This window comes from Gymnodraco acuticeps, unplaced genomic scaffold (assembly GCF_902827175.1).
Source record: "Gymnodraco acuticeps unplaced genomic scaffold, fGymAcu1.1, whole genome shotgun sequence".
Classification (NCBI taxonomy): domain Eukaryota; kingdom Metazoa; phylum Chordata; class Actinopteri; order Perciformes; family Bathydraconidae; genus Gymnodraco; species Gymnodraco acuticeps.
Genome location: NW_022990448.1, coordinates 1 through 24064, shown reverse-complemented (window position 1 = coordinate 24064; position 24064 = coordinate 1). Strand labels below are relative to the sequence as shown.

The 24064-nt window shown below is 40.1% G+C and overlaps 1 protein-coding gene across 1 annotated transcript; it reads right to left on the bottom strand.

Annotated features, from left to right (window-relative positions):
• Window positions 1–228: 228 nt before the first annotated feature.
• Window positions 229–19298, bottom strand: LOC117552321 (von Willebrand factor A domain-containing protein 8-like; the record flags this gene model as incomplete). The annotated part of the gene is given in 9 exon segments (XM_034225681.1): window positions 229–389; window positions 6485–6562; window positions 9768–9902; window positions 11471–11596; window positions 14113–14217; window positions 14633–14741; window positions 15473–15522; window positions 16812–16976; window positions 19131–19298. Coding segments are annotated over 9 exon segments (1097 nt in total), but the record flags the coding sequence as incomplete, so codon positions are not given.
• Window positions 19299–24064: the final 4766 nt, after the last annotated feature.

Below are 24064 nucleotides of genomic sequence, written 5' to 3'. Positions count from 1 at the left end.
GGGACACATGTTGATGAAGAAGAGACATGAAGAAGAGGGGACACATGTTGATGTAGAAGAGACATGAAGAAGAGGGGACACATGTTGATGAAGAAGAGACATGAAGAAGAGGGGACACATGTTGATGTAGAAGAGACATGAAGAAGAGGATTTTGCATGATAGTTCTCCTTTAAATCCTTCTTTAGCAGTGAGTAAATAAAGGAACGTTTTGAAGCTAACTAAAGTACCTGGAGAGCACGGCGAGGGTCCCCAGGTTGACCCGGTGGATCCCGTCCAGCAGCAGCAGCTTCCCCTCCAAGGCGGCGGTCACCAGAGGGGAGGGTCTCCACGCTGTGTCTCCGTTAGGGAGCGTGCAGCGCTGCTGGAGGAGGTCTCTGGCCGTCATGTCCTGCAAGAAGAGGGGGAAGAGTTCAATTCAAGGTTTTATTGTCATTTGCACATTAGCTACAGTGGCAATGAAAAACTTAGGTCGCAGGCTCCTCCAACAGTTCAACATATAGGACATCAAATAGTGCAAGAGAATGTTTTATAGTAGTGTAGAATAGTCTATAGCAGGGGTGTCAAACTCAATTTCATCACGGGCCACGTAGGAATTATGGTTGCACTCAAAGGGCCGGTTGTAACTTTAAGACTATATCAAAATACATATATAAATATTTCATATATATAAAATAATGTATTATATTACATTATTGCCTCTGCATTGGATTATTATCGGATAGGGGAATAACTTCATAATTAACTACGTCTGAAAGCAGAAGTCTAGGGCAAATAATTGCAAGTCTCTTCAGTGAGAATGTCACAAAATGATTTAAAAAGAAAAGCCAAATTCTGGAAAAAATAAATAAAAAAGTGACATTTTAGAAGAAAGAAAACTGCCATAAAATAAAAAAGTTAAATTCTGAGAAAAAAGTCAAATTTCCGATGCATTGTGGGACATGCAGTTTATGGGCAACGTGCTTCTGTAAATTGCCATGTAACCGTATAATAAACATATTCTATTATTTCAGAGCTCTTGTGGGGCCACAGAAAATGAAGTTGCGGGCCGGATTTGGCCCCCGGGCCTTGAGTTTGACACCCCTGGGTTGCGTTCCAATAGTCCATTTAGCTTAGGAACCTTCCTAACGGAGTGAAATGACCCGGAAGTCCCTCAGTGGCAGCCATGATAAGTGCCGTTCCAATTCTCCAAATGAAAGGAAAGGAGGTTTCAAACTTCCTTTATAACCTCCTTTAGCTTAGGAACCACTGGACCTCCCTCACCGAAAGGAGAGGAGAAAATGCTGCCCCACAATGCATTGCAGCCGCAGCATTTGCCGTCACTCAACAGTCGGCCGTTCACGGAAACACACGATTATGACCGATAAATGATATCATGAAAGTTACGGTGCTTATTAAGCATTTTAAAACGTATGTGGTAAGTTGACAAAGTGCTTTGTTCTGAACGTTCATCAGTATTATAATCAAAAAGAGAAATATGAACGTTAGTTTTTACTGAAATGATCAAATAAAGTCAACATCTCACAGTCTTTACTGAGCTGTGTGGTTTGTTCAACTTTTAAAAGATGTTTGAATGGTGATGTACACAGTGATAGATGTTAAGGACTAACGTTTATAATAAATACATCTGTATTGATTTTAAGATCTTTTCATCAATCATACGTATTGGGATCATTTGTATTAATGTGGACCGGAGGGAGAGGGTGACGAGCAGAAGCTTCACTTTCCTTTTTTATTTCAATTCCAACTTTGGTCCTGAAGAATATGTTTCTCTGTTGTCCACGTTCATAAAGCATAAAGCAACAGCATCAGAGCACGGTGCAGAGTCTCTAGATGAGTTCACAGGAGTCCCTCGTTCTTATTGAACATCCATGTTGTAGTCCGCTGTATAGAGAACTGTAGTTTCCATAGTTTCCCCACAGCAGCAGACTCACATTCAGGACGTCCGCTGGCGCATCAGAAACACGTCGGAGTGAAAGTGCATTCGGATTCTCTAAAGTACCGCGGTCTCTTCTCCTAAAGTCCTTTTGAATTCTCCTATCCACTATCCCTTAACCCCGTGACGTTTCACTCAGAGGTCAAGGGATAGACGATAGGGTTAGAATGTAGGAGCTGAGTTTTGGATTATCGGAACGCAACCCTGGTATCTATATGAATGAAATGGACACTAAGGAACAGAGAGTTAATGACGTGGAAGGGATTGAGAGCAACGTAAACTTAAATGTAGGATCTTAAGTGTGGTTTGCAGAGGTCCACAGGTATGACATTAGATTAATAATACTTCTTTATCTGTCTTTAAAAAGAGCAAAAGTGGTACTTTTTGCAGTTTGTAAACAAGTTACTCGTCTGAAATGCATTTAATCTGGACATTTTCTTCCTATATCAGTGTTTATTATATCTTACCTATTTCAAACCAATGTTTTCGGACCATTTTAGGGTAAAACCAGGGACAGATTAGTTTTTATTAATACATGTCCGATCTTAAAAAGGTAGGGTAGGTAGTGCGCGAGAATTTGAAAGTACGCAACCAGAAGAAATCTGCCACTTCCTCACAGAGCCCCTCCTCCAACACACACGAACGCACACATGACCAATGAGGGCACGAGATCAGGTGTGTGCCCAGATGGGAGGCTGACAGGCAGGTAGGCCATCCAGTTACTTTAGCCGGCTCAGATGATTGGTCGTGCTTTTTAAAGCGCCACGGCTGATATTTCTTTATGGATTTATTGTCAAAGCACTTCAGATATTCATTGCTATCGGATGTTAAGAGCATTCCATGGAATATAACAAGTGTTTCTGAAGTGAATTACCTACCCCACCTTTAAGTGCATGACAGAGGTCCAAAGGGATGAGATCGATAATAAAACTACAAAATGTCCGTCATTAAAAAGTGCTTAAGACGGCAGTTGTTAAATGAATGTAAAAACTTGAACACGGTAAATGTCTCGGAACTTATGAACAAGGTACTTTACTGCAAATGCATCCAATTTGAACCGATGTTTATCCGTAATCTTAAAATGTGTGGTTGGGTCCACAGGTATGGAATTAGATTAATAACACAACAAATATGTCTTTAACTGTCTTTCGAAAGACACGTCAAAACAACTTTATAAACAAATTACTTTACTCCAAATTGCATTTCATTTTTAACATTATTTTCTATTTTTTTCATATATCGGTGTTTTCGGACCATTTTACAAGACTATTCAGTGCTTCTCAAAGTGTGGTCCGCGGACCACCGGTGGTCCGTGAGCGCCCCCTAGTGGTCCGTGAGTATATTGGTAACATTTCACATTTGAAATAAATAAATACATTTAAGTTTTCCGCACTCTCGCAGGAATATCTCCGCAATGGAGCGAGGTTAAGTTTCACTTTCGATTGCATGATATAGCCCAGCGCAACACCTTCATCACACATGTTGCCACTTGTTTGTACCATTTTCAGGCGATTTGTAATCTGTTCTAGAAAAACGATGTGTTTTTTGATATTTGTGGAGTTAGGTGGTCCGCGAGTGTTTTTGTATTGGTCAAGTGGTCCTTCCTTGGTATGAAAAAGTTTGAGAAACACTGATCTAGATCTAGGGTCAGACAACTTGATTTCTGTATACATCAACTCTCACACATTCTAGATGTGCGAGTAAGATAACATTTAAATAGGTTCCGTTTAATATCCCTATCCCAAGCTTTAGATATTTGCACAGGGTATCCCATTCACACATCTCCATTATGCCTTATGATTTGTATTGTATTTCATAACTGCTTTTCAATACAAATTGATTGAATCAATAGGAAGTGTTCACAGTGAGACAGAGATTTATTTGAATGAATACCCTCCTTTTCCACCACATGATTTGATATCCGAGCATTACAGATAACAGCTAATGACACATTATAGTGAAGGGGGAAACATCTGTGTCATGGCACAGACGGAGGCTTTGAGAAGACATTGTGCGCTAAAGGGAGGGTTGGGAGGAAAAGCTCTCTAAGCCACACTGAACAATGAGGTCACACAGGAAGCCATTAGGAGGAAGCCGTGTATCAGACCTCCTCTGACATTGAGAATATCTGAGCATCTTAATGGAGTGAGTAGTCTCCTAATAACTCTCTGTCTCTTCCAGTAAACGGACCACAGCACCACTGTCTTTCTGGCAACTTCAGAGGATCAGGAAACTATTCCAGTAAAGGCTAAATACTGTATGTTGATTTATGCAACTGGCAAGATATCCTAAATATTCCCTGAAAGGTCTTACCTGCATTCTTTGATGCTGTATTACCAGGAGTTATACGAACATGAGAAATACTGTAGTTAATACGGTCACATCAGCTCCGTTCAGTGGTCATTATGTTCAACTTCAATACACTTTGGAAAAGCTGGAAGGTTACTAGATAGTTCCTTCATATATATTAACATTATGTATCTTGTATATGTTCGCCTGAAGTCAATGAAAACAACTTTTTGTGGCAGATCTGATCCGCAGATTTTGGAAGACAAGGCACAATGTTTAGTTTTAGACCAAACGATCAAATAAACTGGTTTACTAGAAGGGGAATGGTGCTGCTCTGATATCAATTCCATTATCAGAGATTATCATGATTTCTTTTTGAATGCCAAAGAGGGGAAAGGGCTTTGGTAATCTTTTTCTTTCCATTGAAGGACACACATATTTATATCCATGCATATCACTTTGTTTTCCAAAAATGGGATTTACAGAGCCGACCAGATGAGTTTCCCGGAGAAGGATTCCACAATTCCCCCGCAGCAAAACTCACCCCTGACCTCAGACACACACACACACACACACACACACACACACACACACACACACACACACACACACACACACACACACACACACACACACACACACACACACACACACACACACACACACACACACACACACACACACACACACACACACACACACACACCACACACACACACACACACACACACACACACACACACACACACACACACACACACAACACACACATCACACCACACACACACACACACACACACACACACCACACACACACACACACACACACACACACACACACACACACACACACACACACACACACACACACACTACACACACACACACACACACACTAACACACACAACCACACACACACAACACACACACCACACACACACACACACACACACACACACACACACACACACACACACACACACACACCTTTTAATTTGGGTTAACTTTCAATTCTCACTAATATCATTGTACCTTATCTTGTTCTCTATTTATTTGAATATTATTATGTTTTCTGTAAAGCACTGTTTGGGCTGCTTTGTGCATGAAAGGTGCTTTACAGATAAAGTGTATTATTATTAGTGCGAATGCTGTTTTCTGTCTGATGGAGACTTCATACTGACTTCACACGGTTTTAGTTCAAACGTTTGCAGTTAAAATATTCTGCTGCTTTTCAAAGCGTCTTAATAAACATTCATTCACTTACATGTAATATCCAACTCCTGCAGAAACCATTCAACTATTAACTTATTCAGCTATTTCAGGACATCAAGTTCGTTGTTGTTTATACCTTTTTTAAACCTTTTCTTTTCAATATTAAGCTTCTTCACTATTTGTCCTCCTCTTCCAGTTTAACATTTCACTTTCAAGTGTTCAACAAAGTCACGGCAATGCATTTGAGCTGTAACAATTTGATTCAAATCATTTCACTTTTCTGCATTTCTCCGCTAAGTTGAGCAAAACACGCTGACTTGGTCTCTGTAGCTAGAAGCAGCTTCCATTCAGCTACTAACATATTCAGCCACACACGTTCACACTTTACAGCATTCACACGCAGGAAATGCATCTTCTAGTTTTACTTGTGAAGCACTTTGTGGATTGTATTTCTGTGAAAGGTGCTATACTAAATAAACCTAATATTATTATTATTAAACATATAGTTATTAAACTTTTCCGCCACTGATATGGTCTTCCTCACATGATAAACTTATAGGATAGGATAGTACTTCATTGATCCCAATTTCTCACACCGAAGCAAATTCCTGTATGTGTAAACGTACCTGCCAATATTTATATATATATATATATATATATTCTGGAAAACCCTCGCAAAGTGGAAGATAATTGATTCTAAAGAACTGGTTTACATTGACTTATTAACTGTATCTTTGTGTCTCCTTGAGATGTGTGTGATTAAGTGTGTGTTATGTTCTTGTGTTTGTTCCTTGTGGGACTCTTCGTTGTCTGTGTTTTTATGATAACCTTAAATTCTGGCACATGTTTTTATTGCATTCATGTTTCTGTGGTCTTATTTTTTTACTTGTGAATTGTATTTCTGTGAAAGGTGCTATACTAAATTAACGTATTAAACCGGACATTTCTGCCACTGATATGGTCTTCCTCACACGATAAACTCATGCTCTGTAGTGTTTTGACAGATAGTAAACTGTTCAAATCTTTCCAAAGATCCCTTTTTATTCACCTGGTAGAGCATGACGGGCTCGATGCTGTAACCCAGCATCTCTGCAAACTCTTTAGCGATCACAGACTTCCCACAGCCCTAAGAAACAAGAAAAACAGTGTTTTAAAAATCAGATTTCATTACGCTTTTAATGTAAAAATAGCTGTGGTACATCTAGACATCTTATGTGGTCAGTCCATGTCATTTTCTCCTGGGGTTAGAATCTAATTATAAACGCAGACATGCACACAATGGGGCAAAAAAGTATTTAGTCAGCCACCAATTGTGCAAGTTCTCCCACTTAAAAAGATGAGGCCTGTAATTTTCATCCTAGGTATACCTCAACTATGAGAGACAGAATGGGGGGAAAGAATCCAGGAAATCACATTGTAGGATTTTTAATGAATTAATTTGCAAATTATGGTGGAAAATAAGTATTTGGTCAATAACAAAAGTTCATCTCAATAATTTGTTATATACCCTTTGTTGGCTGACAGAGGTCAAACGTTTTCTGTAAGTCTTCACAAGGTTTTCACACACTGTTGCTGGTATTTTGGCCCATTCCTCCATGCAGATCTCCTCTAGAGCAGTGATGTTTTGGGGCTGTCGCTGGGCAACACAGACTTTCAACTCCCTCCAAAGATTTTCTATGGGGTTGAGATCTGGAGACTGGCTAGGCCACTCCAGGACCTTGAAATGCTTCTTACGAAGCCACTCCTTCGTTGCCCGGGCGGTGTGTTTGGGATCATTGTCATGCTGAAAGACCCAGCCACGTTTCATCTTCAATGCCCTTGCTGATGGAAAATCTCACGATACATGGCCCCATTCTTTCCTTTACACGGATCAGTCGTCCTGGTCCCTTTGCAGAAAAACAGCCCCAAAGCATGATGTTTCCACGGACATTTCAGACGGACCTGGACATGTACTGGCTTAAGCAGGGGGACACGTCTGGCACTGCAGGATTTGAGTCCCTGGCGGCGTAGTGTGTTACTGATGGTAGCCTTTGTTACTTTGGTCCCAGCTCTCTGCAGGTCATTGACTCGGTCCCCCCGTGTGGTTCTGGGATTTTTGCTCACCGTTCTTGTGATCACTTTGACCCCACGGGGTGAGATCTTGCGTGGAGCCCCAGATCGAGGGAGATTATCAGTGGTCTTGTATGTCTTCCATTTTCTAATAATTGCTCCCACAGTTGATTTCTTCACACCAAGCTGCTTACCTATTGCAGATTCAGTCTTCCCAGCCTGGTGCAGGTCTACAATGTTGTTTCTGGTGTCCTTTGACAGCTCTTTGGTCTTGGCCATAGTGGAGTTTGGAGTGTGACTGTTTGAGGTTGTGGACAGGTGTCTTTTATACTGATAACGAGTTCAAACAGGTGCCATTAATACAGTTAACAAGTGGAGGACAGAGGAGGCTCTTAAAGAAGAAGTTACAGGTCTGTGAGAGCCAGACATCTTGTTTGTTTGTAGGTGACCAAATACTTATTTTACAGAGGAATTTACCAATTAATTCATTAAAAATCCTACAATGTGATTTCCTGGATTCTTTCCCCCCATTCTGTCTCTCATAGTTGAAGTGTATCTAGGATGAAGATTACAGGCCTCTCTCATCTTTTTAAGTGGGAGAACTTACACAATTGGTGGCTGACTAAACACTTTTTTGCCCCACTGTATATGTTACAATAATGGTTGGATGAAGATCCCAATGACATTTTAGCATCGTTAAAAAAACACGTTGCCATTAGAGAGATTATCACGAGTGTTAAGAGGAATTCTTGATGAGATTCTAAGGAACATTTACCCTCATAGAATTACAAATGAAAGTTCGGATTGGGTTTCCTTTATTCGCCAGACACGGCCACATTTCAAAGAATGAACAAACTACTGATGAGCTGATCACCAGTTTCTATCAACAAAAGAAAAGGTTGCTTGGTTTAATTACCAAACTATTGTAATGTAGTGTTTGTTTGACTGTTGTTACACCTGCAGGATTGTCCCTCTCTCTGTCAGTATGCCTCCGTTACGAAACATCCCTTCTGTTGTTGGATAAAGTTCATGAACATTGTATAAGATGCACATCAGAGGACAATGAGAAGGGGAGGGTTTCAATGTTTGCTGTTCCCTTATTGCACAGGTTTACTACTCCCTGTAACCGCAAGTATATTTCATTGCAACTGGTGAAATGTTCTCAACTGTCTTCTAAATAAAGAATTGTAATCAAAAAATAATTACGAATGAAAGAGTAAAATTATCGAGGCAACAAATACAACAGATTAATTATCTGCAGTATTACTTCTCCTGCTTGTTTAGTGTAGGTCTTCATATATATATATATATATTATCATCATCATTATGACCTACATATTGAACAAACTCTTCGGTTAGAGCTGGCATGTTATGGTATTCATTTAATTACATTTTTATGTTAATTAATTTGAATGTTTTATGTATTGTCTTCTGTTGTATATATTTTTTATTTTTTTTTGTATTCCACACACTATCTTGTCTTCTCATTTTGCTTTAACTCCATTATATCCAATGTTGTTGTATGTTTTTAATCTGTGAAGCCCACTGGGACACTGGGTGTTTCTCAATGTCGAGTAAAGCTGCTCCAGAGCCACTATTTCAAGCATACTACGTCATCGAGTGCCGCGGAAGGACTGTTCCAATGTCCAGCATACTTGGAAATTCTACCGAGCCCGGCGTCCTTCGTTTGGAGAAATGTCGAGGCTGCACATGTGTAGACTCCGCGGTCTTAAAATCCCCACAATGCTTTGCGCACGGACCAATTTCCAAATCTTTGGCGGAAATCACGCTCCATTTAAAGCGGGGCCTCGCATATGACGCACACCTGTTAGCCTGTTCCACCATTCTTAATTTTCAGAGGCTAGGGAGGATACTTGCCTCGCTTCTGAAGGAAGTGACTCGGAAGACATGTGCTACCAAGGAAGCGTCCTCGACCTTGAGAAACACCCACTGTGTTTTGTGGTATTGGGCTATACAAATAAAGTTTGATTTGATTTGATTATCATTACCCTACATATACAAATACCAGATTTCACATTCACCAGCTGTACTGTATGTATATTAGGATCTCCATTAGCACTAGCATGAGCATTGGCTATTCTTCCTGGGGTCCTCACACACACAAAACATACATACAACAAAATTAAAACAAAACAGCTCAACATTTCATGCAATTTACAGTGCTGTATGAAATGAAAACTAAAATGGAAATCCAATTATCGCCATCCTAAGGCCAAACAAAAGAAAATACATGACATTACTGTACAATGTGTGTTATCTACCTTGGCTCCTATGAGACAGATGTCCTTCACCATGTGAGACTGCATCATGTCGGCCATCAGCTGAGAGTGGCTGGGCGTGCTGATGAAGGTGGAGCTGCTGTTGGGGGAACGCAGATCCTTCATGCCTGCTGGCACCTGGAGGTTAATGAGACAAAGAAAACAGACATGACTAACAGCTTCGAGAAAGGTTGTGGGAAACATCTGGAGTTGGAGAGTTCTGCTGGAGAAACCTGACTTTATTACGCCGAACAAAAATCCAAATTAAGTGGATCAGATCTTGCAAAACATGTTAAACATTTTTGTAAAGGAGTGGGACTTTTATTCTCAGAGATTCTACACCTGAAATCTGACTCGTCTCTTACCTTTTTGTACCTTCAAAATATACCTAAATGTCTCGATAAAAGCAATTCCTACCTTTTTATGATTATGGTGGCGACAAGTAAAGAAATTATTTTTAAAAATCCTGGCTCAAGAAGAACACACCTTCCATTGCTCTACTTATTCATTTAATTAACTCTGTCTAGAAAATAATTGTTAATACTCCAAACGGAAATACATATTGAATGGCTTGATTTGTGTCTATTCCTGACCTCTTCAAAGTAAAACAATGATGTTTAAAAAGAGAAAATGTTCCTTTAAATAAGAATTGACAGACATTACTGACGCACATGTTGAATTAAAAATGACAATCTATGAGATACACAGGAGCCAAAATAATCACTGCTGCTCATACAGCAAATAAAATGATGTAGTCGGTGATATCATTTGTTTGGCTAGAGGATCAGCGCCACTATTTTTAGAAGTCTGGAAAATCTTTGTTCTCCCTGAACCGTGCAGTGAGTCACAAACCCTGCGTTTCATCCAAGAAGAAGAAGAAGAGACATTCAGAGAAAATCAGGACAGATAAGATGGTCAGGCTGCTGATATGTGTGTGTGTGTGTGTGTGTGTGTGTGTGTGTGTGTGTGTGTGTGTGTGTGTGTGTGTGTGCGCGTGCGGGTGTGTGTGTGTGTCCTAGCATTACTATACTTGTGGGGACCTAAATATGTTTACATAGTCACGTGTGGGGACTCGCCTCCCTTATGGGGACAAATTGGAGGTCCCCATGAGGGACATCATTAATTTTAGGGTGAAGACTTGGTTAGGGTTAGGCATGTGTTGGTTATGGTTAAGGTTAGGATAAGTCTCCAGGAAATGCATGTAAGTCAATGTAATGTCCCCTGAAGTGATGTATACATGGTTTGTGTGTGTGTGTGTGTGTGCGTGTGTGTGTGTGTGTGTGTGTGTGTGTGTGTGTGTGTGTGTGTGTGTGTGTGTGTGTGTGTGTGTGTGTGTGTGTGTGTGGTCTGTCATGATATCTGTGAAATGTATTACTCACTCACTGTTTAGTCAAAAGGTTCATAAAGTCGTCACACTCCCGGGAAAGTCAGATTGTTTTATCTGATTAAATAAACAAAGTATGGCTGTACCAAATCTATTTTTGCATTTAAAGTTACTATCTTCATCATATTGTATTACGTATAACCCTATAAGCTTAGTTCAATATGATTGACATAAAATCGTCAATTAAAATAATGAGATGAATTGAATTAAATAAGTACATTTTTGTTTATTTTATTAAATGATCGTTCTTTAATAAATATCTGCATGATAGATCAGGCTTTTATCTTTATATATGCAGTATATATAATCATTATACAGGTACCTGAAAGGTGACGTCTTTGTCTGCAACACTTAATGTCACATCTGCATGACCCTCAACATCCTTTGTTCTGGAAACACTCAGGATGGAGCTGGGAGCCGGCTGTCGAGCATCAAGAATCTCAAACCTCTGAGAAAGAGACACAGAAAACATGTTAGACAAAATAAATACTGGATCTGAACTATTTCACAGACAGAGGTGGGAAGTAGTGGAGTACAAATACTTCGTTACTGTACTTAAGTTCATGTTTCTGGTATCAATACTTTACTCCACTACTTATTTTACTGACGACCTTTTACTTTTACTTCTTACATGTTGAACACAAATACCTGTACTTTCTACTTCTTACATGTTGAACTCAAATACCTGTACTTTCTACTTCTTACATGTTGAACACAAATACCTGTACTTTCTACTTCTTACATGTTGAACACAAATACCTGTACTTTCTACTTCTTACATGTTGAACACAAATACCTGTACTTTCTACTTCTTACATGTTGAACACAAATACCTGTACTTTCTACTTCTCACATGTTGAACACAAATACCTGTACTTTCTACTTCTTACATGTTGAACACAAATACCTGTACTTTCTACTTCTTATATGTTGAACCCAAATACCTGTACTTTCTACTTCTTACATGTTGAACTCAAATACCTGTACTTTCTACTTCTTACATTTTGAACTCAAATACCTGTACTTTCTACTTCTTATATGTTGAACTCAAATACCTGTACTTTCTACTTCTCACATGTTGAACTCAAATACCTGTACTTTCTACTTCTTACATGTTGAACTCAAATACCTGTACTTTCTACTTCTCACATGTTGAACTCAAATACCTGTACTTTCTACTTCTCACATGTTTAACTCAAATACCTGTACTTTCTACTTTTTACATGTTGAACTCAAATACCTGTACTTTCTACTTCTCACATGTTGAACTCAAATACCTGTACTTTCTACTTCTTACATGTTGAACACAAATACCTGTACTTTCTACTTCTTACATGTTGAACACAAATACCTGTACTTTCTACTTCTTACATGTTGAACTCAAATACCTGTACTTTCTACTTCTTACATGTTGAACTCAAATACCTGTACTTTCTACTTCTACATGTTGAACACAAATACCTGTACTTTCTACTTCTTACATGTTGAACTCAAATACCTGTACTTTCTACTTCTTACATGTTGAACTCAAATACCTGTACTTTCTACTTCTTACATGTTGAACACAAATACCTGTACTTTCTACTTCTTACATGTTGAACTCAAATACCTGTACTTTCTACTTCTTACATGTTGAACTCAAATACCTGTACTTTCTACTTCTTACATGTTGAACACAAATACCTGTACTTTCTACTTCTTACATGTTGAACACAAATACCTGTACTTTCTACTTCTTACATGTTGAACACAAATACCTGTACTTTCTACTTCTTACATGTTGAACACAAATACCTGTACTTTCTACTTCTTACATGTTGAACCCAAATACCTGTACTTTCTACTTCTTACATGTTGAACTCAAATACCTGTACTTTCTACTTCTTACATGTTGAACCCAAATACCTGTACTTTCTACTTCTCACATGTTGAACCCAAATACCTGTACTTTCTACTTCTTACATGTTGAACACAAATACCTGTACTTTCTACTTCTTACATGTTGAACCCAAATACCTGTACTTTCTACTTCTTACATGTTGAACTCAAATACCTGTACTTTCTACTTCTTACATGTTGAACTCAAATACCTGTACTTTCTACTTCTTACATGTTGAACTCAAATACCTGTACTTTCTACTTCTTACATGTTGAACACAAATACCTGAACTTTCTACTTCTCACATGTTGAACCCAAATACCTGTACTTTCTACTTCTTACATGTTGAACTCAAATACCTGTACTTTCTACTTCTTACATGTTGAACTCAAATACCTGTACTTTCTACTTCTTACATGTTGAACTCAAATACCTGTACTTTCTACTTCTTACATGTTGAACTCAAATACCTGTACTTTCTACTTCTTACATGTTGAACACAAATACCTGTACTTCTACTTCTTACATGTTGAACTCAAATACCTGTACTTTCTACTTCTTACATGTTGAACTCAAATACCTGTACTTTCTACTTCTTACATGTTGAACTCAAATACCTGTACTTTCTACTTCTCTCATTCTCCAAACAGCTGGTTCCTTTAGTCTGAATGTGTGTTTGGTGCGTGATCATTATTCTTTAGAGTCATTGCGTGCCTATTGATTTGAACACGATCCGTGTATCCATCATTTCCTGGTCTTCTCTAAAGAAGAGGGACCAATGGAAACGTTGTCATGTTGCCGTTGTTCAGCATGGAAACATTCATTAGCTAACAATGACATTATTGTTCTATTAATATAAAGGGAGGTCAGGTACTCTTTAAAACAGCTGCTAGTTATGGGTACTTTTTACTGAAGTACATTTCAAAGCCCATACTTCTTTACTTTGACTTGAGTAAAGAAGTTTAGTCAGTACTTCTACTTTCACCAGAGTATTTTTAATCACGAGTATCTGTACTTCTACTTGAGTAAAGAATGTGTGTACTTTAACATCTCTGCATACAGACGATAGACATTTTATAACTTACGCTGAGTACGCCCTCCACAGCGTTGCGCCCTTCCTTTCCCAGGATGCTTTTGTACGGGTAGAGTCTCTGCACCAGCTGCTGGGAGGACAGCATGGGGAACGCATTCTGCACAAATACAGAAGATATAAATACATGGATTGGACAAAGAGCTGTTATTTTTCTTTTATTGGGCTTTTGGCATTCATTTTCCCCTTGCATTCGGAAAAGAAAGAAAGTTCAAGCGATTATTTGTCCTAAAGAAATATAAAAATTGAACAACAGTCACAAGGCAACAGGTACTGAATGTGATTTGGGATAGAAGTCCATTGTCCAGGCAAGAATTAAACATACATAAAAATCGATGTGCATTTCTGGTGAATAATCCCGCCTTCAATACAGACCCGAATCCCTGAAGATGCCTTCCAGATAAAAGCATAAACTACTCAAATAATGACATTAAAGAATGATCAAATAACCATATATGTAAACAACAAGACAATAAATGATTAGCTATTAAATATTACAAGTGAAGTACTCTCACCAGCACATGGAGGGCAGGAAGCAGGTTGTCCACAGGGAAGTCAGGAAGGCCGAGGTTGGATGATTCCTGGGAGCAAAGCGTGGTCGCTAGAGAGAGCAGCTGAGACACCCTGACACACACAACATCACACATAATCAAACACTACGGAGGATTTAGATATGAAAGAATACTAACAAGTCATAGAAGGCATTCAAAAAGGTCGAAGCTTCAGTCAGAGTCTCTTTAAAGGTCTCCTATTGTACTATTTGTAGGCATCTATTATAGGTCTCAGATATATAAAAAAGTGTTTTGCTCAAAATACCAAACAGATCAATAATGCGTCATATCCCTCTATTTCAGCCCCGTTACTAAAAGTGCTGATTCTGGGTCTGCAGCTTTAAATTAAAAAGGGACCCAGATACTCCAAATCATGTTCTAAACCACATCAAGGATTCTCTCTGAAACAGTCTGGAGCTCAAAGGCTTTCTCTCTTGCCGGTTATACCACAAGGTGAGTTCCTTTTTACTTCCTGCTTCTTCACACACATGCTCTCCAGTACAGGTTAGCTCTGAGTGTTAGCGATGCTAATGTAAACACCGACCATATTACGTCCAAAACAGTCGGGCATTGTTTCTGATAGCAACGTTTCTGATTGGCCCGTGGTTCTAATATTACGTCATATCGGACGCAAATCTGGATCAGCTCCGTTGTTCCCCGTTTTTAGAGATTTGGGTACGGAGGAAAAGAGAGAGGGTTTTATTTTCTGACGCTGCGTGAGTTCCCTGACACACCGGGGACACATGGTTATGTAGAAAAGACATTACAAAGTGCATTTTGCACGATAGGAGACCTTTAATGTACCTTTCTGCAGCTACGTTTGGTCCGACTGTGTACAGCAGCTCCAACTGGTCCTAAAAAAGAAAAGAAAAGAATGTCGGGATGAGAAGAGCTGCGGGGCGACTCACTTAGATCTACTTAGAAACCATTTAGGTAAAAGGGTTTGGGGGCACAAGTTTAAACTCAAAGATTTATAGAAACAGAAACACTGCAGGGTGAATTCCAAAAAGGATTGCACGGCTTTTTCGGTCACTGAACCTGCACACACGAGACAAAAGAAGAGACATTTTCAAAGCATCCACAAAAGATAAGAGCAACCCTGACTGCCTTTCCAAAATAAATACCAGACCCAAATCTTCTCCTGATGGGGCGGCTTGAGGCAGCCCTTCCCCAGGTGGTATATGCCCGTCCTGACCTTCTAGGTACAAGGAGGCGTCGGCACAGTCAAGTCCACGCAGAGCAATTCTGGGCAAGCTTTATAAAGAACTACCTCCCTACCCTTCAAGCTCGGCAAAAGTGGAGAGGGGAGAAACCAAATCTACCCCGGGCACCTTGGCCCATAGGAAAGCTTCAGAACCTTCTCCCGAGCTCAGATGGTAGAGTCAGAGTGGCTGAGGTACTAATTAAAGGGAAATTATATGTACGTCCTGTCAGCCGGTTAGTCTCCCTCACAGAGAAGACCCTGAAGGAACATAAGGACTTTCCTTTGGATCAAATATGTCTCACATATCCGAAGGGCGGCTGTGGAAAATCCCTCTCCCACTCCAAACCCCCTCTACCCTACTCCTGCCACCCTGGAGGGGCGGAGCTAGCTAATCAATAGGCCTGGCTGGCCTCATGCAACTCCTGAGCACCAATTGTTTGTCTGAGTAAATGATCAGTAAATGTTCCTTTCCTTTGTATTTTTCACAGCAGCTTGAGTAGTTTATCTCCCTATTTTCTGTACTGTTAAGATTGCATGTAGTTGCCTTATTTATACATTACATATAATTATGTAAAAAGAGAACTGCTTTGCTGGATTATAATTTGAAGCATGAGCTAATTAAGATGTGTTCTTACCAGATCAACCAGACGACAATTAGGAATAACAAGTTACAACAAAAGGAATGATCTGGAACTCCTGCCTCCATGTGCTCATCTTTGAATCCATTGTGTTGACCGTCTATCCCTGAACCAACCACCCTCAATACTCTTCAATTGGTACATGGGTTATTTCATGATAGTTGACTCTACTTTTAAACAGGATAATGAACTGGGAAGAACAGGTAAGATGACCCAAGTCCTTTACCCTCATTATTGACATATTTTATTGGTGGTGTGAATTTCTTTTTGTGTAAAATAATCTCTTTGTTCCCAGACTGACCTTAAACGGGAGGTAATACACGTCTCTGGCCTGGAAGCGGGATCGGAGGGGGGGGTCCAGAGGGTTTCCTTTGTATTTCGGGACAGGAAGTCCGAGAGCGATGACTCGAAAGTCCTCACTCACACGGACGATCTTCCAGGCGTCCATCTCCTCTTTGGTGTGCTCCTGCAATGCATCATGGTACAAAGCACGTACAACTCACTTAGCTCTACTCACTGGAACTGGACTGAACCTATGCTCAACTAAGTACATGTTTACATCCAACTGCACCTTATATTCTACCTCACACCGTTTTTATAGAACACATATTTCATTATCAACTGCTTGATGTGCAATAATTTACGACTCGTTTACATTCTTTACTGCCTAAACCGTATTGTTCTTGTATGGTAATGTTGTATTGTTTTGTAAGCATACTGTTCAATGTATCATACGTCCAATTTATAGTCACTTTATATATTAAAAGTGTTTAGCTTGTATTGTCAAAATGATACTTATACGGTCTGTTATGTGTGATTGCACCATCGGGAATGCTTGGGATTTCGCTGTGACAATAAAGAAATCCTGCCATTTGATAAGTGTCCTCTCGACTCACGTTTTAGCAAAAAGCTGCTTTTAAACTAGGGCTGCTCAATTCATCTTATTTTAATCGCAATTACGATTTTGGCTTGCAACGATTATGAAAACAACGTAATCGAAATAAAACGATTTTCTTTTTGGAATTAAAAAAATGAATTGTTTTTTCAGTTGAATTACGCTTAAAGTTCAGGGTAATCAACTGTTCAAAACATACTGTTCACATGTTTTTTTGGAGTCAATGGATAATCGTTTTTTATAATCGCGATATCAATTATTGACCCAAATAATCGAGATTATGATTTTTGCCATAATCGAGCAGCCCTAATTTAAACTGCTTTTTGTTTAACAAGTGCAGACTCTCAATGTCACAGTATTAGAGCGGTACCATTTGGAATAAATAACTAATTGCAAAATACTTTTGATTGATATCGATATTGCGGTTTGATTAGAGGAATTATAATCTTTTAAACAATGTTCCAATCATCGAAAAAAATAGTTAAATGATTTTGGTGTGAGTATTTTTAAGGTGATCTGAACCAAACAAGTATTTTTTATTTTGTCTGTAGAATACTGTTTGTAGGCTGGGACTCCACCAAACTTAAAAAGATAATTTCACACATTTTACTTTACAAAACACGTCAATTTTACTCGACTCACTAAAATGCAATTGTTATGGAAAAAAACTGCATTTACTCGGGTTTATTTAACAAGTGCAGACTCTCAATGTCACAGCACTAGAGCTGGACAATTTGGAAAGAATAACTCATTGGAAATACTTTTGATATCACAATTGGTATAATTCAAGGAAACTATAATCCTTTAAACAATGTTGAAATGAAAAGTCTTTTTAAAGTGATCTGAACCAAACATGTATGTTTGATGTTGTCTGTAGTTTAAGGTTTGTAAGCTGGGACTTCTCTGCAGCTCAGCAAAACTTAAATAAGATCATTTCACATATTTTACATTTACCAAATATTGTTTTTCTGTGATTTGGATAGCACCTAATGTGAGCACCATTACAACTCTACTGAACTAGCTGTTAGCTCCAGTAGAAGTATTAGCATCTAATGTTAGCATTGTTTGCCGAAATGACCTGGTAGTACCATTGAAAGAATGCTAATTTAGCTGTTAGCATCTTCTGCTAGTACCATTACAAGTATGCATAACATTAATAATACCTCCTGTACCATTATTTCAAATTACACCGTTAAAAAGGTACTTCAAGTTAGCTATTAGCAACATAGAAAGCATTACATATTAGCTGTTAGCACCTTCTGTTAGCATCATATAGAGACTGCATTTTGAAAACGTAACATGCCCGAGTTCTTTAGTGTCTCTCTGAACAGAGTAATCAGGGCATACAAATATAGACATATTAAAGAGTGCAGTAAGCAGGTAGGAGTGCACTTGTCCATATTGCAATTAAAATGTGGATTGCCTTACTGACAATGGCATCTGTTCCTCTAAACACAAGAGGAGTGTGAACACTCACTGCTAAAGGGAGACAATTGATATAGACGTGGCTTCAGAATAACATGACATATAATGACGTTCATAAACACGGGGCATTGGATAACTCAAAAAAGTGCAAGTGTGGAGAATTTGTTCTGTGTTTGGGATAAGTGGAAAAAAGGGGGTACACTACATATTGGTACCATGCTCCTTCTTGATTGTGTTACCCTGTGAAATTCAATCATTGTGTGTTTATTAACAACCCCTGAAGCCGTGTGTGTCTCTGACCTGCAGCAGCTTGTCGTAGCGCTCCGACGACATGAGGAAGCGTCCGTCCTCCAGCTGCATCTCCCTGTTCTCCAGCAGGTTGTTGAGCACCGGCAGGACGTTCCTCTCTGCCTTCTCCAGACCCTCCAGAACCAGGACCCGGCCCAGAACCGCTGCCCGCACAGCACACTGGGGAGGAGCACAAAGGGAGTGAATAAAGGACACTTGGGTTGTAATGCACAAGTTGTGTGAGAGTTTATAAAAGGATGGTTTTATACACTTTTGCTAAATGCTGCCCACATGTATTTCAAATCAGCAGGTCTTTTCTTAGACAACAAGGTAACTCATGATGTGGGTAATAATTCCCTCTGGTTCATTTCCGTGGCTAAAACACCTGGTTATTGGAACACACTTTACAAACACAACAGAGAAAGGACATAGTCAGTAAACTCAATGGGCCTATTAGCTTTGATCTGTGATGTATGTGTTTTACGTCTGTTGCGTGTTAAAGGTCCCATGTCATGCTTTTCCGGCTATCACCCGTCCCCTTGTGTTATGAAGGTTGTTCTGCATGTAAACGGTCTGCAGAGTCACAAACCCTCAAAGTACACCCTGCAGCGAGTAAAACTCTAACAGAGAAGACCTGTCTGTGCTGCTCCAGAACGCCTCGTTGGAGATGTCTCTTTCTCTACAGTGACGTGCCCATACCCAAATGGACCAATCCGTGGAGCTGTTACGTTAAGTCCGTGGATAGGTCAAAATGGACCAATCCACGGACTTCCTCACACACACACACTCAATCTTTTCTCAGCTGCAGCTCCACCGATTTCTCCTCTCTGACACGGCGAGGCTGGGAGTCACACAAACTCCCAGCCAGAATGCGGGTGTCGGGCTGTGTCTCGCTGTCTCGCAGACGGCCACTGGGCTCACAGGGAGGGGGGGGGGGGGGGGGGGCAGGAGCTCCAACAAGCCGTGTAGGACAGAGAGTGAATACACAGACTCTACAGAGACGCTGTGAGAAACCAATGTGAGTTTGGAACATTGAACAAATGTGAATATATTCTAGTAGACCTCAACACTGGAATCATGATCAGTAGAAATGGCCATGACATGGGACCTTTAAAAGGTTTGTATTCATGTGCTTTGAAGAGGCCCTATTTCACTTGTTGGGGTGTTCCCTTTCTTGTAGTGTGTTATATAGATGCTGGTGCATGTTAGTGGTGCATGTGCACTGCACACTGGGGACAAACACAACAGAGAAAGGAAGTAGTCAGTAACTCAATGGGCCTATTAGCTTTGATCTGTGATGATGTATGTGTTTTTGTGTCTGCTGCGTGTTAATAGGTTTGTATTCATGTACTTTAAAGAGGCCCTATGTCACTTGTTGGGGTGTTCCCTTTCCTGTAGTGTGTCATATAGGTTTTGGTGCATGTTAATGGTCTGCAAGGGCTACAATCCCTGTGTTCCCTCCACCACATTGTATGGCTTAATCTCTCACATTCACATGATGGACTCAAGTGCTCATGTTAATTATTGTGCATTGTCCTTTCTTAAATAAAGACATACAGATACTTCGATATAATCATTGGAGATTCAGGGGATGGAGTTCAAGGCTAAATGCTAACAATTGCAATCAGTTTAACCTCAGGTCAAATCTGCGGCTCCTTTGTGCATCGCGACCTCTGATCCCTGTGTAAATGTGAAGTGCTAAAAGCATTTAAACAAAGGGCAATCAGCTCTTACGGCTCCAAAGACTAAATGAGCTTCGCCTTTCCTCAGGATGTCCTCGGTTTATTGTGTGCGGAACATCCTCCAAAACCGATCCTCAAAACACCGTCAGCTGCTTTAGGAAAGCCTATTTTCTGCCACCAACTGTGGGATAAAAAAAACTCTACTTCGGCGGCGGTGTGTGTGTGTGTGTGTGTGTGTGTGTGTGTGTGTGTGTGTGTGTAGCCTAGCATTACTATACTTGTGGGGACCTAAATCTGTTTACATAGTCACGTGTGGGGACTCGCCCCCCTTATGGGGACAAATTGGAGGTCCCCATGAATCATTAATTTTAGGGTGAAGACTTGGTTAGGATTAGGGTATGGGTTAGGTTTAGGTTAAGGGTTAGGCATGTGTTGTTAGGGTAAGGGTTAGGATAAGTCTCCAGGAAATGCATGTAAGTCAATGTAATGTCCCCTGAAGTGATGTATACATGGTTGGTGTGTGTGTGTGTGTGTGTGTGTGTGTGAGAGCACATTTCTGCAGATATCAAAAAGCAGTTCTGACGTCAAGAGGCAGGAAACCGTAGCTGTCTGGGTGCACCACAGAGCAAGTGGCCATATAATTAGGTTAACATGTAAATACGTGGCAGCCCGTAAAGCTATAGTGAGGACCAGATGCTCTATATTTAACTCTTGATCCATTTTCGGCACCAACGCTATAATCAGATAATTGTTAAAAATGTAAGTGACGCAGGACGGCTGCAGAGAGACGGGAGACACAGACGGACCTTGTTCTCTGAGAAAACATCCAGACCAGACACACAGGAGCTCTGAGGCAACATTTAGAGAGGACTGTTAATATGGAGAGGGAGAAAAAGGCAATTTTCTGCATCACCTTCGTCTCTTTGCACAATATGTTAACGGCACTTAAACTGTCATCCCATTATCCAATCCAACGTTATTTATATTGCACATTTAAAAACAACAGAGTTGACCAAAGTGCTGGACATCAATACATATACATATAAATAATACATATAAAAAGCAGCATAAATACATTTAGACAAAACCGAACTAATGTAAAAACACGAGACAATAAAACCATATTAAAGCAAGACTCTGATACACGATATAAAAACAACTTTAAACGAGTGTGCAAATCAAAATGCTTCTGCACCCAATGCAACTCTCAGGCATGTTTTCAGCTTTTACATATCGGTATTTTCTGCATCGCCTTCGTGTCTTTACACAATATGTGAACGGTACTTAAAGGTGGGGTACGTCATTTTGGAGAAACCAGCTCGAGTGCGCTAGAATTTGAAAATACGCAGCCGAAAATAATCTGCCCCTTCCTTCAGACTTCCTTACAGAGCCCCTCCTCCAACACACACGAACGCGCACATGACCAATGAGGGCACGAGATCAGTGTGTGCCCAGATGGAAGGCTGACAGGCAGGTAGGCCATCCAGTTACTTTAGCCGGCTCAGATGATTGGTCGTGCTTTTTACAGCGCCACGGCTTCCACAGATGACTTTGTTTATGTATTTATTGTCAAAGCATTTAATGTATTCAATGCTATCGGGATGTTTAGAGCATTCCATGGAATATAACAAAAAGTGTTTCTGAAGTGAATTACCTACCCCACCTTTAAGCTGGCATCAAAAGGAGCCAGTTGAGGTGGTTCGGGCACCTAGTTAGGATGCCACCTGGGCGCCTCCCTAGGGAGGTGTTCCAGGCACGTCCAGCTGGGAAGAGACCAAGGGGTAGACCTAGGACCAGGTGGAGGGATTATATCTCTTCGCTGGCCTGGGAGCGCCTTGGGACCCCCCAGTCAGAGCTGGTTGATGTGGGGAAAGGAACGTTTGGGGCTCTCTGCTGGAACTGATACCCCCGAGACCCGACCACGGAGAAGCGGGAGAAGATGGATGGATGGATGGACCTTTAAGCTGTCATCCCATTATTATACTATGTGTGCAAATCAAAATGCTTCTAGTCTGCCCCAATGCAACTCTTTAGAAACTGGTTTAATCTCAACTTCTGTGCATACACAAATCATCCTTTCTTTAATACCAGGCATTTGTTTTGCAGGTATGTTTTGAGCATTCTCATACCAGCCTGACATGCCAAGTAGAGAGGCTGTCAATGTTTATACAGAATAATAAGGTTTTAGTGAAAATGCATGAGTGCGTGAAGGAGACTTGGGCTGTGTGAGGGTTTCTAAAAGGATGTTTTTATATACTTTAGCTGTTGTTAAATGCTGCACACCTGTACTTCAAATCATCAGGTCTTTTCTTAGACAACAAGGCAACTTATTATGCAAGTAAAGAATTCCCTCTGGTTCATTTATGTGGCTAGAAACACCTGGTTATTGGTTCACATTTTACAACAAAACGTCCCTTTTTTGTGTGTTAATTCCCCGTCCACCGTGACGGTTACACTCTATGTTCCCACTTCTCTCCAGGTTGTGCGTAACTATTACAAACTACTGCTGTAAGATTGCAATTTCTTCTTAATTCCACTTGCCGGATTTGAGCTCAGTTGCCACAGCTTTGCACTGACAGACCTTTCCCTTAAATAGCATTGTGTGGTGAGAAGAGATGCCAGCACATTGTGGGAGGACTGCTCTTCACAAATGCAAAACATAAAATATCTTTGGATCCACCGACAGATCATGAAAGAAAAAAGGAGACACGTTAGACTTTGACTTAGCGCTTCTGAGAAAAGTCATTATGGTTGTTACATATGAGCAACTTAATACCTACAAACTGCATCCAACCTTTTATCTTTACACACCGTCACCTAAAAGAATAGGCTAAATATTCAACCTTCCTTTCTACTGCTGCTTTTCCAGAGATCATCTCACAACACATGTTTTTTATACTTCTTAAAATCGACTTTAAATGGTGGAATGAGCTCCCCGTTGACATCAGGACAGCAGATAGCTTACACACCTTCCAGACTGAAAACTCATCTCTTTCGACTCCACTTCGAGCGATAGAACTATTAACAAAGCACTTATATACTAACAAAGGACTGGCTTATCTAAAGCCAGTTGAGTAGCACTTGAAATGTTTAGCTCTATGAAACCTGATGTACTTTATGATTCTGTTTTCTTCAAGGTTGTATCTTGTTGGTCGAACGCACTTATGGTAAGTCGCTTTGGATTAAAGCATCAGCTAAATGCAATGTTATGTAATTATTCTTGTTTTCTATTTCATGTTCTAGTAGTGTGTGTGTGTGTGTTGT